Genomic DNA, 18,635 nt, shown 5'->3' with positions numbered 1-18,635 from the left:
AGAATGCAAAGGGAGGTCTTTAACCCCTAACAAAATATCATTCTTCTTGTGATTTCTCTGTTCATACTGTCTTAGGTCTGATATTTGTGGTTTACCCACAGTTTATAAACTTAATTTTGGAGTTAAATTTATAATTCTACATTATTTATTAGTCTTGGATAAATAAAATGGACATGAATTCAACTAACCATGGGAACACTGTTTTGCAGGAGACTGGCAGGAGAAGAGTTATTTTAGAAGTGCAAACAAGGAAAACTTCAGCCTCAAATATTTGCAGGTGTTTGGTGTCTGCTCCTGTCTCCTTTCCAAAAGCGCGGTGCAGGGGATGTTAGCAGCCTGCCACTTCAGTGTGAATTCGGTGCATATGTGCCAGACGATCTGAACCATCTGTTGCACAAGGGTGAGCAATGAGGTGGCTATTTAGGCACCTGGGATAACGATGGCGTTTTGAAGCACCGCGCCGGGTGACACAGCAGGTCAGATATAAATGATCTTTAGACAACTTCTCCCTCAGGAATGCATGTGCACTGTTGAGCTTTGGCAGCAGGAACAGCTTCTTGGTGAAAGCTGGATCTTTCAGAAGGGGCAGTTACGGCTCTGGAGTGCCATTGAACCTCTGAGAGGTGAAGGCAACTTGGGCAGTTCAACCCTGGGGAGGGCAGCTGCTTGTTGAATATATTTTTGCCAGACGCAAAAATCAGGCACCTCAAGGTTGTGTCCAGGACAGAAGGCATTCATGAGCTGAAAGACTGAATCCGAGCAGTTCTGCATGCTATCACTTGTGCCACTGACTTCAGGAAGAGTCCCGGAGTGCCAGATTTTGTCCATCTGTTACTCTCCCTGTGCCTGTGAGGTCTGGTACTGAAGAAAACCTTAGTTCCAAACTATCTCGGAAGAGGCTGGAGTATGTGCCTGTTACTGGAGACAGTTGGACGTGGGTTGGAGGTCAGAACTGGGGGCTACCTCTCTGTCATGCTTCAAAGGGAGATGCTTTGGTGTCAGCTTGTGCAGCTCGACAGAAGCAAATACCATCAGATCTTCAGATGCATGTGAAGACTTGCAGACTGTGCTCTGCGAAATGCCATTGTACAAGAGCTCTCAAGCAGTCAATGCAGCGCAAATAACCCAGGAATTGCCAATGTTGTAGCTAGCATTTCTCCAAATAGAAATACTCTTTTTATTTTTCTCCCCAGTTCAGAGCTAAAACATGAGTTGCAAAGGACGTGATTATCAGTGAAATTAGTGACACAATAGTATTGATTTCAGTATTTCTTCAAGATGTCATCCAAGGGGTGAAATTGCCTGCAATTTTATTTGACCAGGCTGTAAGCCAGGGCTCTCGGAGCGTGTTTTTGGTACATGGCAGTCAGTCTGCGTTCACACAGGGCATTAGGTGACTCCTGGAAGCACCTGATTTACTGCATGCTGCTGCAGCGTGCGGACTCACGCTGGTTCCCTGCCCCCCTCCCTTCTCCCAGCATGTAGCACTCCGAGGTGGGGAGAAGTGATGAGGAAGGGACTTAGGATAAAGCTCTATAAACACATTAAAAAAGTAGTCCTCATATAATTAAGTTATTCTTGTTCACCCCATCTCTGTGGCCCTTCTTCTGTCCTCCCTTACCTGTACTCCCACCCTGCAGACCCAGGGAAAAGCCCATCGGTCTGAGTTGCCCTTCCACTAACAGCCAGGTCAGCAGCACATGCACGTGCTCTCCATCTTCTCTTGACTTAGGGAGAGTTTTCACTTAGAAAGATGAATTAACTGCTGGTTGATACCCCAGAAAAGCAAAACAGACCACTGTGAATACTGCGAAGGCAATAGATAAGAGATAAATATTGTCTTAGGTAATCTGCATTGTCTTCTTCGTAACATGGTGTGCTTAGAGGGAGTACAGTAATAAAAAGCAAATGCGGGAGAAAGCGTATTCAAATGAAAACAAATATTTCTGTTCAGAAAAATGAAATTTGGGATTTCAAGCATGAGCTGATTCTTGTAAAGACTCTGTTGGAATATATTACTCTGCATTTGAGATTACAAAGAAGTACTTTACTGTGGTAACTAACTGGCTTTTGAGAGGAAGTTATGGTAAGAAGGAAAGAATTATTGCTATTCTCAGCTCCAAAACATTGATGCCATTATATTCATGCTGTTTTGTATTTAGTACAATTGTTTCTAAAGGGGAGTGTAGGAGTTGCAAGTTATGCTGTCATGAGGTCAAGTCACCCAGCCACTGTACTTCTGGACAACTTGAGTTTTGCCCAACTGAATGGTCGGCTGAAGTGACTGTAGCAAAGGTGGCTGTCCTCACCTGGGGGAGGAGACGGGAGCTTGCTGTGCTGGGCCATAGGGTGGAGGAGGAGTGGCTGTGTAAGTTTTGGTGAAACTTGTCTTGACTGAAAGATCTAAAGAAAGAAAATTTGTGGTTGCAAGGCATGTCCATGGCTTCTGTCCTACTCTGTGTGCTGTGCAGATCTTGTTGGAATGGCCAGCTGCTTCTGATGTGAAACCCTAGAGTGGATGGAGACTGCAGGTATCTGAGATACTGGCCAGAGCAAATCCCAGTCCCTGTGGCTGGGTTCAGAGATGACGCGGTGCTAGAGCTGCCACGTGGATGTTGTGCACAAGCAACAGTGCGTGAGGCTGGGAGCCTTTGGGTGGGTAGGGGTGAGCTGGGGATTGGAGTGCTGAGACTGGAAAGTGTGGGATGTCTCTAGTGGTACAGAAATGAGAGGAAATGGGTGATGGATACTCTGTGCCGGGGATGCAGAGGCTGCAGGAGCTCATGTAGGGAGACTGGGAAGTAGCTGCAGCTTGCAGCCCTAATGAGAATAAAACATAACAGTCTGGGGGGTAAAGTGTTGTCGTAGGGATGCTGGGAGTGGTGAAGGTAAGATGTAAAGGGCTGGAGTCATAGTAAAAGAAACGGTGGTCAGAAATGTCTCTCCTTTAGCGTAGGCAGACAAAGCAAAAGTTTTAATCTTGGCCTTTGCATGTTCCCAGCAGTGTTACAAACACCTGCTCCCATCTGGCCTGGAGGCGTGTGACTCAGTCTGCACACAGGGACATTAGTGATGCTGTCTGGGTTGGCTGGCTGGTATTTCTGTCCCAGCCCTGTGCAGTAGCTAGCAACATCCTGCATGGCCAAGTGTCCCTCGGCTCCCTCGCTGGGCTGCAGCGTGTCTCCCTGCCCGGGGCTGAGGCAGCACGTGCTACCCATCACCAGGGGCTGGTGGGGTCACGGGCAGCAGCTGACTGCTTGGTACTTCTGAGTCTCCTAATGACTGAAAAGTGCTTTTGGCTCCTGAGTGAGCGTGGGGAGGCAGCTTAACATTCCCTGACGAGTATAAACCTTTCATAATCTCATGGAGCCCTGTCACAGCATCCTCAGGATTCATCATGCTAGAGACAATCACTGGGATATCCAGCAGTAGGAGTGTGACATGCCTGATTTTAAGAAATGAGCTGTCCATTAGGACAGCTCCTAGATAGCTAAATGATATTACCAAAATGTATGGCTACATTCCGCTTCTCCTAACTTTTGTACTCCTAGGTACAAAACTTCATTAGCATGTTCATTTGCAGAAAATGTAAATGAGCTCGGTATAAATGCCAAGGTAGCTGCTGTCCTGAATGAGAAAGTCTGGCTCTTTCTTTCCTCTTGCGTTCGAATCCTTTCTTGGCATATGAGAAAAATACAGGAGAGTTGAACTTGGCAGCTGACAATTTGTGCTTGACCTGTCATGTGCTGAGCACAATGGGAATAGGTTATGACAGATTTGTCATATTTCACAATGCGCTTGTTGGCGTCTTGTTAGGACTGGGGGATGTGCTTCCATCTCAGGATTTCCTGGAAGTGTAAAAAATGCTCATGCAAAATTAAGCACAATTAGGAAGTCTCAGTTTTGACACTTCTCAAAATCTTGAACCTGGAGGCTATAAAAACCGGAGTTCTAAATTTGGCAGTTGTGCAGAAGGTTTGATGTGTTCCCCATGGGATGTTCCTTCCGTTATTTCCTTCTGCTGCTGGCTACAGAATGAGTTTCTGGACATTGGGTCTATTCTTTATTTTTATCTTGGGGAGACATTGCCCGCCAGCTGCTCTTTCTTCCTTCCATTGACAGTAAGATTACCTGTTCAGGGGGTTTGCTGGAAAACGTGGTTTTGGCTGGCTGCTCTCTCCCGCTGGAAGGGAATCGGCAATAAATTGACTCAAAGAAGCAATTGACCTAGGATGAAGGACCAGAGAGATGCAGTGGGTGCACCGGTGAACCCAAGATGCTCTAGAGGAGCAGTTTCTGTTGCTGTATTCTACAACACTGATAACTTTATACTTCTGAGTCTCATAGATAAGACAATCTCTGCATTTCTTTTAGAGCTGACACAGTTTGATATGGGACTATTCCACAGAACTAGTGAGACCACAGCAGCAAAGCTGTTAGGCTGTACAGCTGTGGGAACATTTCTGTTAAGTTTCCCCTCTTTCTCTCTTTCTTCAACCCCTACCATGTGAAAGGATCAGTGAAATGTTTTCTGATAATGAATATTTAAATATGACTTCCTGATTCTCTGGGTGTTAGCCTTTATAATCCAAGGAAATTAAATAATGAAGAATTCCTTCTCAGTCAAATTTAGGAGTGTTACTTACAGTTGTGAGGGTGAAAAGTGGATGTTAAATATATGAAGCAACTGTGGTATGTATTTATTAAAGCTGTATACAAGGTTTATAACAGATACATGTTTATTTTTTTGGTGTCAAAGTTATTTTTCCAATCAGTTTTTGGCAACCAAGCAATGGAAATCTGTGTTTACAAGTCTGTAAATCTTTAAAGCTAAAAAGCTTTCTAATAACTAAAACTGTGATTTTTTAAAAATTATTTTTATTTTTTAAGTGGACCATTCTAACAAATCCTCAACTTCCCATCAAAAAATAATTTAGAGAGCAGCTATTCACCATTCTTACAGTTTTGGTCCTCCACGATGAAAGCTGTATTGGAGCTGGACTTGGTCCTCCAAATGGGTGAATCCTTTAGATTTTTATCTTCACCTCTCTGCTTCTGCCACATCAGGTTGGTCTTTCTCATGCCCTCCATGTAAATATTTCTCAGACAGGAGTGAGCTTTGTTTCTACCTGCCTCTTGGCTAAAATGCTGTTCAGATGGTGTTGCACTGAAGCTCACATGCAGACAGGAGAGAACTGGAGGATACGGTGCCTTCATCATCCAGGGTCTTCAAGTCGATTCTCTAAGGTGATCCGTGTCAAGGCTGTGTTTCTTCAAGAACAACCATAGGCACTTTCATGCTGTTTCTCCTTTTCTCTGTCCTTTGCAACATGATATAATTATTTTCTCTCCTTCTCCAGTCAATAATGGATATATATATATATTTCCAAGCTCCTAATTAAAACTTCAAATTGTGCATTTTCAGGTCACAGAGCTCAATAATGTGAAGAATATATTACGAATGCCAAAAAGCACAAAGAAGCATGCTGTTGGGATTTATTTTAATGATGACACGTCGAAAACCTTTGCTTGTGAGTCAGGTGGGTAAAATGGCAACGCACATTAAAAAACATAAGAGCATTAATTGTGAAATTATAAATGTATTATACCTACACACAGATTTTCTGGGCATTTATACAGAACTTGAGGCAGATGAGTGGTGCAAGGTGCTGCAGATGGAATGTCTTGGAACACGAATTAATGACATTAGCCTTGGAGAGCCTGACTTGTTGGCATCTGGAGTAGAGAGAGAGCAGAGTGGTAGGTACATAAAGGTTGACCGTTTAAATCTTTAACTGCATTATTTTAAAGCCTTTTGGACTGTGCATATGAACACCAGAAATAAATTGGAGTAAGATTTTTTTTTTCCAAGCCCTCCTTCCTGTTTTCTGGGGGTTGTTTTTGTTTGTTTGGAGGGGTTTTTTTTGCTTTTTTTTTTTTTTAATTGCTACCAGAAATAACAAGTAAGGTAGCTAGAATTATTTTGGAGTAGCCCTTCTCTTTCTCAGACAAGTTAGTTGCTTTTGGAGATGGGGACTGTCTTTTCTTGTCTGATGTCTGTAAAACAGTTTCAGTCTGTGACTGAGGCTCTTTGGCAGCACTGTAAAGCAAATAATAATAGTAATTGCATGCAAAACCTGACCCTGTGGCTACTTCACTTTCCTATGCAAATTAACTACATGCACAAATGCAACTGCAGTGTATTTATTCATGCACACAATTTTATTATGTGTTTGCAAATAGCAGGATTATGATGGTGCAGTTCTTTTCATTGGCTGAATGCACGCATGAATGTTTGACGCCCTTTGAGTGCAGCATTCTGACTGCCCCAATATTGAGTTACTGGAAGGAATTGAGTCTTTGTTTTTGAATTAATTGTGCTAAGTAGAAATAAGATCTTGTATTAGAGCTGGAAAATAGGAAATTCCTTTAATGACTTGTGCATTTCATGGGCAGGGATTTTAGACTAACCTTTTGTTTTTCTCCCAGAGAGATTCAATGTGTATTTGATGCCATCCCCTAACTTAGATGTGCATGGGGAATGTACCTTGCAGATAACATTTGAGAATATCTGTCTTTGGGACATCCAGAATCCCAGAGTAAAACTCATCTCTTGGCCATTAAGTGCCCTCCGACGCTATGGGCGGGACCCATCTTGGTTCACCTTTGAAGCAGGGAGGTAGGTGTGCGTTCGCTATATTGCGTTGCTTGCCTCGGTGGTGCTGAGCGGTGCACTGGACCGCTTTGGAAGGTTGTTGAAGGTCATGAGAGCTTCTCTTCAGGCAGAGGCTAGTCTATAAGAATAATCTTCCAAAAATACGGAAACAAACCTAAAACCGAATAAAACCCCTGTTAATCTCAGGTTGCAGCTTGAATGGGAGCAGATGCCGAATGAAAGTGCCTGAGGTACGGGGCGGGAGAGCGGAGGGATCCCAGAGGCTTGCCGGGCGGAGGCTGACAGCGTTGTGTATTACTGTATAGGGTTGTTCTTAAATAAAACTATATATAAGCAAAAGATTTGGATGGACAGATCTGGGAGGAAGGGGTAAGCATCATTCCAGAATTTGTACAGCGTGGGCCTCTGGGCACAGAGTTACGGGTTCTGTACAAGGAGGAGTTTGAAGTTGGCAGCGGGGAGTGCCAAGTTGTTTCCCAAAAGCAACCTAAAGTAATGGAGAAGGAACTCCTGTTTTCCATCGATTATGTTATGTTCCTGTTTCCCATCATTTTTGACAAACGGATTTTTAAGAAATTTGAATGCAATTCCTTGGTTTAGAGGTGGCATTCTGTATTGCTTTCTGCAGCTCAGTCTTAATCAGCTGAAGCCTTTGGCTGGCTGAAGTTGGAGCGCTCGTTATTGAACTGAGCTATCAAATCCTTTCTAGGGGACACGGATGCATTATTTTAGATAAGCACATTAAAGAATTGAAATAGTAAAAGAGAAACTGATCATACAGTTAACTTATCTGGAAAGGGAAGAGGCATTTAAATGTCCATCTCCATATTACTGTAGAACTTAGTCCTCTTGGGGAAGGACAAGGATACATTTTTATTTAGCTGATCGTGCATTAGCCCTGATAGGACAATGCAATTGGGGTGCCGAGGATTGTTTCAAGTGGAAGACAAAACTCTTCAAAACTCATTACAGGCAGCGTTAAGTCTGCAAGGAGAAGACAAATTAATCCTACCTGGCACAGATTCTAGATAGAGTCTGAATATTAAAAATCTGGGTCTTGTGCCTGAACTCTCTAGAGCTTAAGCACTTATGTTAGATCAGCGGTACTTAGCTGAGTCCCTGTTTGGTGAGAGCAATACTAATATGGGCTAAAAGAGTAAGATTGGACCAGGGCTGCTAAGATGCATATGCAAAGATCTTTAGATAGCTTTGTTCCCTATTTCAACAACCTTTGTTTTCTTACTGCTTGTGCAGTAGCATTTCTAGAGGAGCATGGTAAAGTTTTGTTTGTTCATAAGCTTAAATCTCACACTTGGAACCCATCTGTTGTTGCTTTGGCAGGATGTGTGACACAGGAGAAGGACTATTCATCTTTCAGACCAGAGATGGGGAAGCGATCTATCAGAAGGTTCACTCGGCTGCTTTGGCCATAGCAGAACAACATGAGCGCTTGTTGCAGAGTGTGAAGAATTCAATGGTACGGCTACTTGTTATTTCACACCAGGCACTGATGAACAATGTGTTTCTTGAATGTGATTTTAAGTTTTGATTCACAAATAGTAAGCAGTCCGATTATTGCTTTTATTAAATTCTGCTCAATTATATTATTTAGGGTTATATATATATAATGGATTGATTTTCAAGAATCAAAAGAACAGGGAAACTTATAGTCCTTAATTTTTGTGTTTGCAAAGCGATCAGTAAGTGTGAATTAATACAGAGATGATAAGCTCCTGTCAGTGCACAGTCTCATTACATTCCTTTGATTAATCAGCATTATGAGTTTGTTTGGAAGCTTCTCTCGTCAATCTATTTGCAAAATATTGTGGCTCATACTCAGTTTTCCATTTACTAATTGATATTTGCACTCCAAGGATGATTTGGAAAGAGTCATATGGTTCAGATTAAGCTATGGGGGAGGACTAGATGTTTGTCTGATCTCTCAGCGGATGTCTGTTTTCAACAAATGCTCTGTCTATCTAAAACTTGTTTTATGACACATATGACTGGCAGGAAATATAGAAGTGTAAGATGCAAAACTAACATACAGTTTCAGAAAAGATAGTATGGGATCTGCAAAAGTATGTTGAAGGAAGGCAATTCTATGGCACTTTCACCTGATTTGTTTCAGGATCTTAATAACTTGGGGAAAAAAATTATTTTTTTTTTCTCCTGAAGCCTGTAGAATAAAAAAGAATATTCTGTTCATCCTACATCACAGTTGTTCTCTACACTCCAGGATTCACAGGGTCACCCTGGCAGCAAAATTAGTATCCTGAAGATAACAGGCCCTCTGGAATGTATAAAATGCTCAGAATGGACAACTGTGGAAGAACTTGTCCATAAACCACATTTCTATTCCAGGCAGTAGTGACTGGATCATGTAATCTGCAACAAGACTCACACCTTTCTCTTGGTGTAAACATAAGTGCTGCCATTACCCACATCCGTGTCTCAGACTTTCAGTAATTTTACTAATGTCTTGGTTTCAGGAATAAATTGTAGTGATGAGTTATCCTAGTATTAACTGAAAGACCCGGCTAGGATGAAACAGAAGATGCCATTACTATTTGTGGAAACCTAAGAAAAGATGAGAGTGGATGTTGAGGGAATGGAGAAAGGAACAAATTGCCTTACGTACTTGTATGTCTTTTGTTCTTCCACTGTCTTGGACTTGAGACAGAATAGAAGCCAAATACATGGTAGGAAAGTCACTTCTCTTAATAAAAGTCCAATGAGGAGGAGCAAATGAGGAGAGGAGGAGCAACAGGAAAGTCTTTTCAAGTGTCCCAACTGGTCTTGTGGACTGGATAACCGATTGCTTCAGCAGAGCACGCAGGCAAATGGGTAATTGTGTCATTTGTAGAGTAGGTGGGATAACTGAGATGGGAAAGTGAGGAAAAGTAATATCTGTTTCTATGTAGGTCATGCAGTGTCTTTACTTGCAACAGGAAAGAGACCAGTTAGGGGTTTTTACATATAGATATACATTTTCCACTCTATGAAAGAGCGTGAATACCAGTATTCAGCTGATGCTCCCCTGCTAACTTCTGGCTGGTGTCACTAACAATGTGGTCACTTCTGTAGAGCCCCTGGGAGAATGCTGTGTCTGTGAGAATGAAGTACTGACTTGGACCCTTTGTAACGATCTGTGCCCTGTGTCCCTTTAGACCACCTGCTTTTCCCAGCACTTCCAGGTTCACTAGGAAGAGCTTGATGCTTTGCTTGCTTTCTTTCAAAAATATTAGAAGTATCAGGTGAACTCCGCAGCCAGCAGCACTGGTATTTTTCCGTTTCCCAGTAGAGCATCATCTTAACACCGTCTTTGCTGGTTTTGACTTTTGCTTTAAACCAAGAACCTTTTAGTTCTAGTTAACGAAGGGAGTTCTTGTTCAAAAATACCCAAAATTATCAAAGCTGAGACAGATGGGTAGATGATACAAGTACTCAACAGTAACTAATTTAAGGAGGTTAAAATTAACCTAGGCTAAGTCAGCATAACTAGCCAACATTTGTAGCCCACCAGGATCAGAAGCATTTGAGTAACCTGTTGAGAGCAGCACTTCATCTTCAAAAAACAGGCATAAGTTCCATAACAATATTGACTAGGCTTACAGGCAATTACGTTTTTTGGTGGGTTTTTTTGTTTGTTTGTTTTAATTTATGTAATAGCATCTTTACTAGGTGATGGCTGATGCTTTACTGTAAAATTTCCCTCTTACAAGTGCCAGTAGACTCAGCAGATGCACAGTTGCTATACATTTCAACAGAGAGCAGCTGCACAACCTCTGAAAGCTTTTTCATGAACAGTGTCCAACCACAACCCCTAAATCTAATTTTACAGACCCTAGAGTGCTAGATGGGGCATAGGAACATATTCCTGGTGAGCTGAAAGTCTTGTAATTCAGTAGCAGAATGTAACTGTTCCAGATGACTCCACATGTCCCTGAATACAAGTTTCCCAAGTCTGTCATAAAAACCTTGTGGGGTTCCAAAATAAATACTTAGTAAGACTTGGTGACTTCTCTGGGGTTCAAGGATAGTCTGTTTTAGAAATTTAGGCAGAGGATTGTTATTTCAGTGTAGAACTTAGGTGGCTTGTTTTGCTGATTACAAATTATTCGTAAAGTACATCTTAGTCCAGATTGATTGATTTCCCCATATTTTTCTTCTGCTTTTGAACACCTCAATAAGGAGTTCATTTTAGATGGTTGCACTTCACACTCAGCTGTCTGTATTGTTTCTGTCTCCCAGAATTATTTACCTGGTGTGAGTTTTTGTATTAGTGAAGCTTGAGCTATTATTTACAGAAAGGGTAAATGAAAAAAAAGGAAGTAGGAGGTGTGGTGGTGAGAAAAGACGTCTTCTGCTTGGTCCTGTAATCCTGACCAGTGCTGCATCAGTGATGTGATTGTTCAAAAAAAAAAAAAATTAAAAAATAATAATAAAAAAATGTGAATATCCCATGCTGGTAGAGCAAAATAAAGCTGCCAAGTACTGTTGAGAACGTGGGCTATAATGTGTCTGCCACCTCCCTAGCAGTCGCTCTCTTTATATTACAGTATGGTGGTTCAGTTCATGACTATAACGGGCTCTGGCTCTTGAAATGCATGTGGAAAATCGATGCGATAGTGGTTCCTCGGCTGGGCACCTCACCCTGACACTTGCTGTTAGCGCGCTGTTGCTTTCTGTCGAGGTCTAAGCATATGCTGACCAGAGTCTGTGACACTTCCACGAGCAGGTTTCATTTGTTTTCCTTTTCAGTGAATTCAAAGATCTCTCCCTTTTCTCTTTTAAAGGGGTAGAAAGAGCTGGCTTTGCTTAGCAATGCATGAAGCCATTCTGGTCATTTGGTAACTCATCTCATCCGACTCTGTCTTTCCTTTCACTTCTGCGTTGCCAGACAATGGAAAAAAATACCTATTCAAGTTATATTTTCAGGAGTATTTGGTTTCCATGAAAACTGACAGGAGCAGCGCTGTGACTTGACTGCTGTCATTTATGTCTGCTCTCAGTTCAGGTTGCTTTAAAAAATACATTACAACTTGACATCTCACTAAGAAGTAGTAACGGTGAACTTCCCAGTTTTGGCAGCTAAAGCTCAGTGCTTCATGGCAAGATATTATCAGCCAGGTTACCGGCAGCTTTTCCTGACTCTTCTTCCCCTCTTGGCAGCTCAGGTGTGCACGGTGCGCTTAATCCATCTGATGTGCTGCTGTCTGGGCTGGAGTGTGCTGTTTGCTCTGGCTGTGTCCATAGAGCTTCAGAATTAGGAGTGGAAATGGTGCTCACTGTTTCGAAATAAGAGGAGAATATTGAGGATTAGTGTAAGATGGATAGTAGCCAAACCAGCCGCAATATTTTAGTGCCCTTTAATTTCTGAAGTTGTTTCTGTTTGTCATTCTATAGTTTTGCTGTAATGAATTTAGCAAATGTTTCTTAAGCAATTATTGTTCTAATTGATTTTGGTTGATTAGATGAACTCGCTTCACTGGGGAAAAAAAATCCCCTCAAAACCACAGTGAGCACAATCTTCTCCAATTGGGAATCTCAAGATGAACGTTTACCTAGTGCAAGTTGTTCTGCAAAATCTTTGCAAATTGGATTGTCCAGCCTGAGGAAACCAACCAAACCTAACAAATCTTAAATCATCTTTCTTTTCTTCCCTTTTGGAGCCATGTTCACAGCTAACTTGAGAGAATGTTGGTGTGCAGGGGTTTTCTTTTAGATTTTTTTTGCGGGGGTTGCAGGGGTTTTTTTGGTTGTTGGTTTTTTTTTAGCAATACTTTTAAAGTTTAAAATTTTGTAAATGCAGTTTTGCTTATTTGTTAAGTTGGGATCCAATAAACAAAATCCTTCTTCCCTGTCCCCCCAGGACTTTTGGGAACCACTCACACCCTGTGTGTCACCCAGGATGGGAAGCTGCCTTAGTAAGCTCCTGTTGGGGTGGCAGCAGCTCCCTGGCTGCTCTCAGCACTGGCTGCCGATGGCTGCGAGTGCTGCTTCTCCATCCCCTTCCTCTGCACGTCTCTTGTGGCCACCGGAGCTGTGCGGTGGCTCTGTGTTGCCCCTCACTGCACCCCACATCTCCGTTGCTGCTCCTGTGGTTTCTCTGTGACTTACCATAACACCTGCCTGCCCTGTGTGCTGGGAGCTGCGTTTGAATTGCTCTGGGGATCCTGATCTCCTTCCAGCTTTCAGCATTCTCCTGCTCCCCTGGGCAGAAGAGGGTGAGAGGCTACAGATTAGGTGCCCTCCAGTTAACGAGTTATTTGTTGTATTAATTATACGTGGAGTTGCCTGTCCCGCTGGCATTCTGCTCACTGCCTTTGCTCATGTGTGTTCCAGCATCCCAATCCTGACTGGTTTCGACCTGCACACGGTGCTGGGTGCTTCTGCGGCATACAGCCAGGGCATTATCAAGTTACTCCTACTCTTTCTGTTGCCACAGAGATACAGTAGGTTAATTGTGAGAATGAAATCGATCATCATTAAAGCTGCCTTTGCTCGCAGTCCGAGGTGTTTTGATGAAATGCTGTGTATTCAGGACATAACATGCTAATTCTTCTCTCTAGCGGTGGGTTTTTCATTTTTTTTCCAATGCTGATTGAGTTCAGCAGGCACAGCCCTTCTGGCCTTTATTCTGTGTCTTTATCTAATCTTTCTCTAGCTGTGTCTCTTTGGGTTTTTTTCTCCCAAGATAGCCTGCTGGTTTTTTGCACCCCTCCTGACAGCTGAACTACCTTACCTGCTGTCCGACTCACCAGTGAACAAAACCACCAAAAAATGTGTCTACAGCTGGGAAATGCCATCCTCGCAATGTTCTGCTGATTTTTATTCCCAGTAAAAGATTCATCGTTGCTTGCTTCCACCGTGCTGAGGTGTGTGTTGGTTACACTGCAAAGGGTGTCGGGGCTTTTAGTGAAGGAGCCGTAACAAATACACTGTACGGTGTAGGTGGAACCTGGCATGGTGCAGTGATTCACATCCAGCTGATGTGGAGGTGGGTGTTTTAAGAGCAGGTTTGGTTTGGTTTGGTTTTACCTTCACACCACAGACAGTGTCCACCGGCACCTCTAAATAACTTGGAAATGGGTCTTTTTGGATACAGCCAGCCCTCACCTCTTTTCTGTGCTTGCTTTGCCGGTGGTTTTCTTTTCCCCACAAAAATATGTTATCTTCTTGTTAAAAATTCTTTCACCTCAGGTTTTGTTAAACTAAAATGTAAAACTTACTCTTTTGTAAATAGCTGTCTTGATAAATTAGAAAAGTCGAGTGCAGCCTTGGTATGTTTGAGCTGATGTTTTCCTGAGCTTTGAGAGGAGAATTCTAGTGGTATTGTGAAGCTTAGGAATCCAAATATTTTTATCAGCTTGCACATACATCTTATTGAACTAATGGAAAAAAACCCATGTGTTGAAGTAGTCAGTTCTCATGTATTTTTGTGTTTAGTATAAATAACAAGGGGCTGTGATTATGTGAGAAACTGTAGCAGAAGGCGCTGTGTGGAGGGGTAAGTGTGAGACGGGGCTTCCAGCAATGCGCTGCAGCCCCTGTGCCTGGATGTGCTCTTCCTTCATGGAATCCAGCCCAAGGATGCAGTTACCTCCTGTTGAGCTCCTGTGCCATCCAGCGGGCATGCTCCTCAGCTGTAGGAGAGAGGAGATGAATAGAAATGTTTCAAAACTTGTCCTCATCTGTGTGAAACATCTCCAGTCAGGTTCTTGATGGGCTGAGGCTGTATTTAGCTTTGGGAAGTCGCTTGCGTAGCTGGGAAGACCCTCTGATGGCTTTGCTGCTGAAGGGGGAGCATACCGGCGCTCTCCTACCTTCTGCTGATCCCCGGTTTCTGTTTCAGCTGCTTGAGTTAAAACTCCCCACTGGGGAAGCAGTGCTATCCCAGGACCAGGGGAGCACCAAGGTGAGCGTTGGTGTGCAACAGCAGCGTGGCCTCCTAACCCGAGTGCTGTGTGCCCATGGAGACTAACCCCTGAGTTAGTCATTGCTGCTCGTGTAGGGTGGGCAGGCGGAGGGAGGGAGAGGCTGTGCTGGCTGTTTCGTTGGAAGTTCTTGCAGCCAGTGGTCATGCTATTCTCAGACCGTTTCCTTCACGTCAGTTTACCACTTTGCAGATTCAGATGAAAATGAGTGAGCGAGCGGTGTCCCTCAGCACCATGGTGCCCTTGCCCCGTAGTGCCTACTGGCAGCACATCACACGACAGCACAGCACTGGCCAGCTCTACGGTCTGCAAGGTAAGGGGCTGGGGTGGAAAGAGCCAATGCACAAATCAGGTCATGACGTTGTTGGATCATTTCAGTGTCTGTCCATCTCGCTGAAGGCTGATGTTCAGGCTCAGCCAATTGTCACTGCTGTCTGGTTGATGGAGAGAAGGGTATGTCCTACCTTCGCAGAGGGGCTGTCATCAGCAGGTGCTCTTCTTACTTCCCATTAGAGTGCGATCCTTCACATGACAAATATTCTGACAGTTTTTACAGGATAGCCATTTACCAAGCTTGCCCAATCATTTCTGCTACCAAACTCTTTTATTAGCACCTGATTTTTTGCCAGACTTATGACCACGCCGCTCCCCTCTCCTTTGGATGGCTGCCTCACACTACGTACAATGCAGCCTTTGTTGCTCATTTTGTGTGCTTGCTGACATTCAACTAAGACAATGGCATCCTCGAAAACAGCTGAATTAGGGAAAGTAAAAGGAAATGGCCATCATATGTAGTCCTAGAAAACTGTTGCTTGAACAGCTGCAGTGCTGCCACCATGCATCGCAGCGTGGCCCGAAGATGGGCAGATGTCTTCTCCAAAGCCCCTCCTTGCTGTCAACCCAAGGAGCAGCGCAGCTCCATCCCATCATGCCTGAAAACCTCCCCAGGCTGCAGAGAGGGAGGAATCGCTCCCCAGGGAGGTCTCCGCACCCAGTTGTCCCTGCGTGGTCACCAAGGGACATCTAGTGGTTACTGGGCGCATGGGTGGGGAGCTGGAGGGGCGAGCGCAGCTCCCCTGCGGGGCTCTGGCTAACAGGGGCTCCCCGCAGTGCTGACGGGGCCACCTCTGCCCCTGTACATCGGAGCATGTTGCAAAACTGAACTTCAGCCTCCTGGGAGAATGAGAAGCAGCAGGTAACGTGCACTGCTGATGTTGGTGCTGCTTTCCCCAGGGGCACCTCTGGAGCAGGCGCTGCAGGTGCTGCGTGCCTCTGAGGAGCTGGTCCACAGTCAGCATCTTGTAGTGGTGTATTTTTAGAATTTAAAAAAACCAAACAAACCCCAAACAACCAACACCCCGTTTGTATTTCAGAACACACTCTTCCACTGTAAGCTACGTGGATGGGCTGAGTTGGGGTTTGGGCAGAAGTTGATGTTGCCGAGGTGTGAAGCCAGGATCAGGGCATTGTCCAGAAAAGCCAGCAGAAACCAGGCTAAATGCTTACTAGAAGCGTGCCAGCCTGGCGTATTGAGTGGAAGGAGCCAATACCTGTCATAGCTTTGTTTTCACAACGTATGGAATAAAGCCTTAGCTTGATTAAACATTTGGATGATGCAGATGGACCTTTCACCACAGGGGCATTAGAAAGTGAAGCTCGGCTTGGCCATCAGGGTGCGGGTTGTTTCCCTGTCATCCCTGAAGGTCAGGGCTGGTGTGTGCGGCACCAAGGGGCAGCCCTGCTCTTGGTGTCTCATCCAGAAAACCCCACAGGTAAACCTGTGCTTAGGAGAAAATGTCAGGAGGTTGCAGGGCTTTCTGGTGCTAAACATGGCAATACCATTTACCAGATTTATCAGGAATCGCTACACAGATACTTTTCAACATCCTCATTTAGAAAACTTTTAGAGGTTCTTTTTTTTTGGTTTTGTTTTTCCTCCTCTCAGGTGCAAGGAGTTTCTCAAGGAATAGTGAGCGATAGATATTTATTTTACTTTGTTTAAAAAAGCTGAAGATTGTAGAGCTTAGCATCTCCCGAACATGGAATATCACAAGTTGTGATTAAAAATTGCAAGCACCGGCAGCCCTGACATACATAGCCGTGTTTTGTTCTGGTTCTCTGATTTTCAGCAAATCGTGAAAGTTGCTTTTTTTCCCTTTTTCCTTTTGGCAACACTAGAGGGGGCAGGCGGCACACGGAAAGCCCCAGCTGAAGCCAGCCAGTGTTCCAGAGGAGGGACGAATGATGAAAGCAGTACTTACATGCCTGTTCAAATTTGTTCAATAAATTAGGGCATGGGAAGATGACCTGCTGGTGGCAGCCTGTGGCACACGAGAACAAGGCTGCTTGCAGCACTCTGACACAATCGGTGGATTGGTCTTACTGCGCCTTACTGTAGAGTCCTTTATTAAAACAATAATTCAGCACTGAGTTGACACAAGATAAATAGACTGTATGGGTACAAACCACTTGTTTTATATTTAGAAAAATAGCTTGCTTGTTATAGTGGATAAAAAGGATCCTAGGAGGTTGTCGTCATGAGAATGAGGTAAAAGTCTTTGTGAAATAGGGAAGCCATGCAGCCAGCATTGTAATTAGGAAAGACACTGAAGTCCTTGTCTCGTTCAGCAGGCAGTGCTGCTGCTTCAGTGGTACTCTGAGTGCTTCTAATTAGATCAGGTTGCCAAAATCTTGAAATGCTTCAATTACTACTGGAAAAAGAAAGACAAAATAATTGTTATACTGAGTTGTGTAATTCTGTATGTATGTCACTCAATGGCAGAGGCGCCTGAAAGCTTGTATGCAAGAACTTTCTTCCACCAGAGTTAGAATTTATGATTTCTGAATTGGCTCTTGTCCTCTTTTCTAACTGGAAAGAACTGATGCTAATATTGTGAGCTAATGTGCATTTTTGCATTTAAAATGCAAAGTCAGAACTTAAAAAAAATACTAATTTGCTTTGTACAACTTTCTGTTCTTAAGGAACTGGGGAAGAAAAACTGAGCAGAGGTGTTTCTGAGATGGAGCACCAGGTTAAGCCAGGATAGGTTTAATTAAAAGGCTGTAATCTGTAATTCACATAGTGCTTTCTAAAATGCTGAATAAGGGCCTTACTGAGTGTTGTTCTGTTTTTTTGTATCTGACTTGGCAAAGATGTTTCTAGCCCAGTGAAGCTTCATCGCACGGACACTTTTCCAACCTACAGGCCAGACCATCGATAAAAGACTGTAAAGAACTTTACAAACTCGTCCTCTGACAGACTACCCCAGTGGATGACAGTGATGATGATAAGCAAGGATGGAAACTCTGAAAAGTTCAGGTTGGATGAAAAATTCTTGCAATATAAAGTTTTTTTTTAAAACTTCGCCAAAAGCTGAAACTATTCTGTAGATAACGGGGAGGGGTACAAAACCAACAAACCCTCCAGTGTATCTTTTGTATCTTACAGCTGGACAGAGAAGAAATCACTCCCTAAATATTTCCAGATGTTTTTGTATAATAGGTATGTTGTAAATATATGAGACTTTCCTGTTGTAGTGTGGTTCCATTTTGTCTATTACAGCTGTGTGTTCACTGATGTCAGCTGTGTCACCCTTGTTCGTTGTAATGCTTATCTTTAGTTATTTACATTATTGTTCAGCCTAATCCTTGGCTTTTGAAATGGTGGCCAGTTTTAAGCATTGGATACAATTTTTCCTGTTTGAAGCCTGGTGAAGACTTGATTGATTTCTCTTAAAAGCACCCTCTCTATCTTCTATTTCCTGTATTTATTTCCATCTCTGTGAATGTTTAAAATAAAAAAAAAGAAGGCCCACTTCGTTTGTGGTACAGTGCTTTTTGTCGTCGCTGTTGGCATCGTGAGCAGAGCTGTTGTGGAACCACTGTGGCACTGGGAGGACGGATGGTGGGGGACAGTGGTTTGCTCGGATCCCCCCTCCACGTCTAGAGCCACACAACCGCTCCTTGGGTGTCCTGGTGAAGCAGAGTGAAGAGATTCAACAGGAATCTCACAATGCCAC

The 18,635-nt window shown here is 43.5% G+C and overlaps 1 protein-coding gene across 2 annotated transcripts in view; it reads left to right on the top strand.

Moving 5' to 3' along the window:
* Nucleotides 1–18,430, top strand: part of DOK5 (docking protein 5) — a 45,480-nt gene extending 27,050 nt beyond the window's left edge. Inside the window, exons 3-8 of one of the 2 annotated variants that reach the window (XM_055814514.1) lie at nucleotides 5,426–5,540; nucleotides 5,641–5,760; nucleotides 6,490–6,679; nucleotides 8,018–8,153; nucleotides 14,809–14,929; nucleotides 17,770–18,430. In XM_055814514.1, the coding sequence (XP_055670489.1) occupies nucleotides 5,426–5,540; nucleotides 5,641–5,760; nucleotides 6,490–6,679; nucleotides 8,018–8,153; nucleotides 14,809–14,929; nucleotides 17,770–17,837 (750 nt within the window). In that variant the 3' untranslated portion in view covers nucleotides 17,838–18,430. Of the gene's footprint in view, nucleotides 1–5,425; nucleotides 5,541–5,619; nucleotides 5,761–6,489; nucleotides 6,680–8,017; nucleotides 8,154–14,808; nucleotides 14,930–17,769 lie in introns of both variants that reach the window. The other variant, XM_055814513.1, reaches the window with a different exon arrangement.
* The last annotated feature ends 205 nt before the right edge of the window (nucleotides 18,431–18,635 follow it).

Source organism: Falco peregrinus, chromosome 9, assembly GCF_023634155.1.
Source record: "Falco peregrinus isolate bFalPer1 chromosome 9, bFalPer1.pri, whole genome shotgun sequence".
Classification (NCBI taxonomy): domain Eukaryota; kingdom Metazoa; phylum Chordata; class Aves; order Falconiformes; family Falconidae; genus Falco; species Falco peregrinus.
The sequence above is the reverse complement of the archived record's forward strand: the minus strand, read 5'-3'. Positions and strand labels throughout refer to the sequence as shown.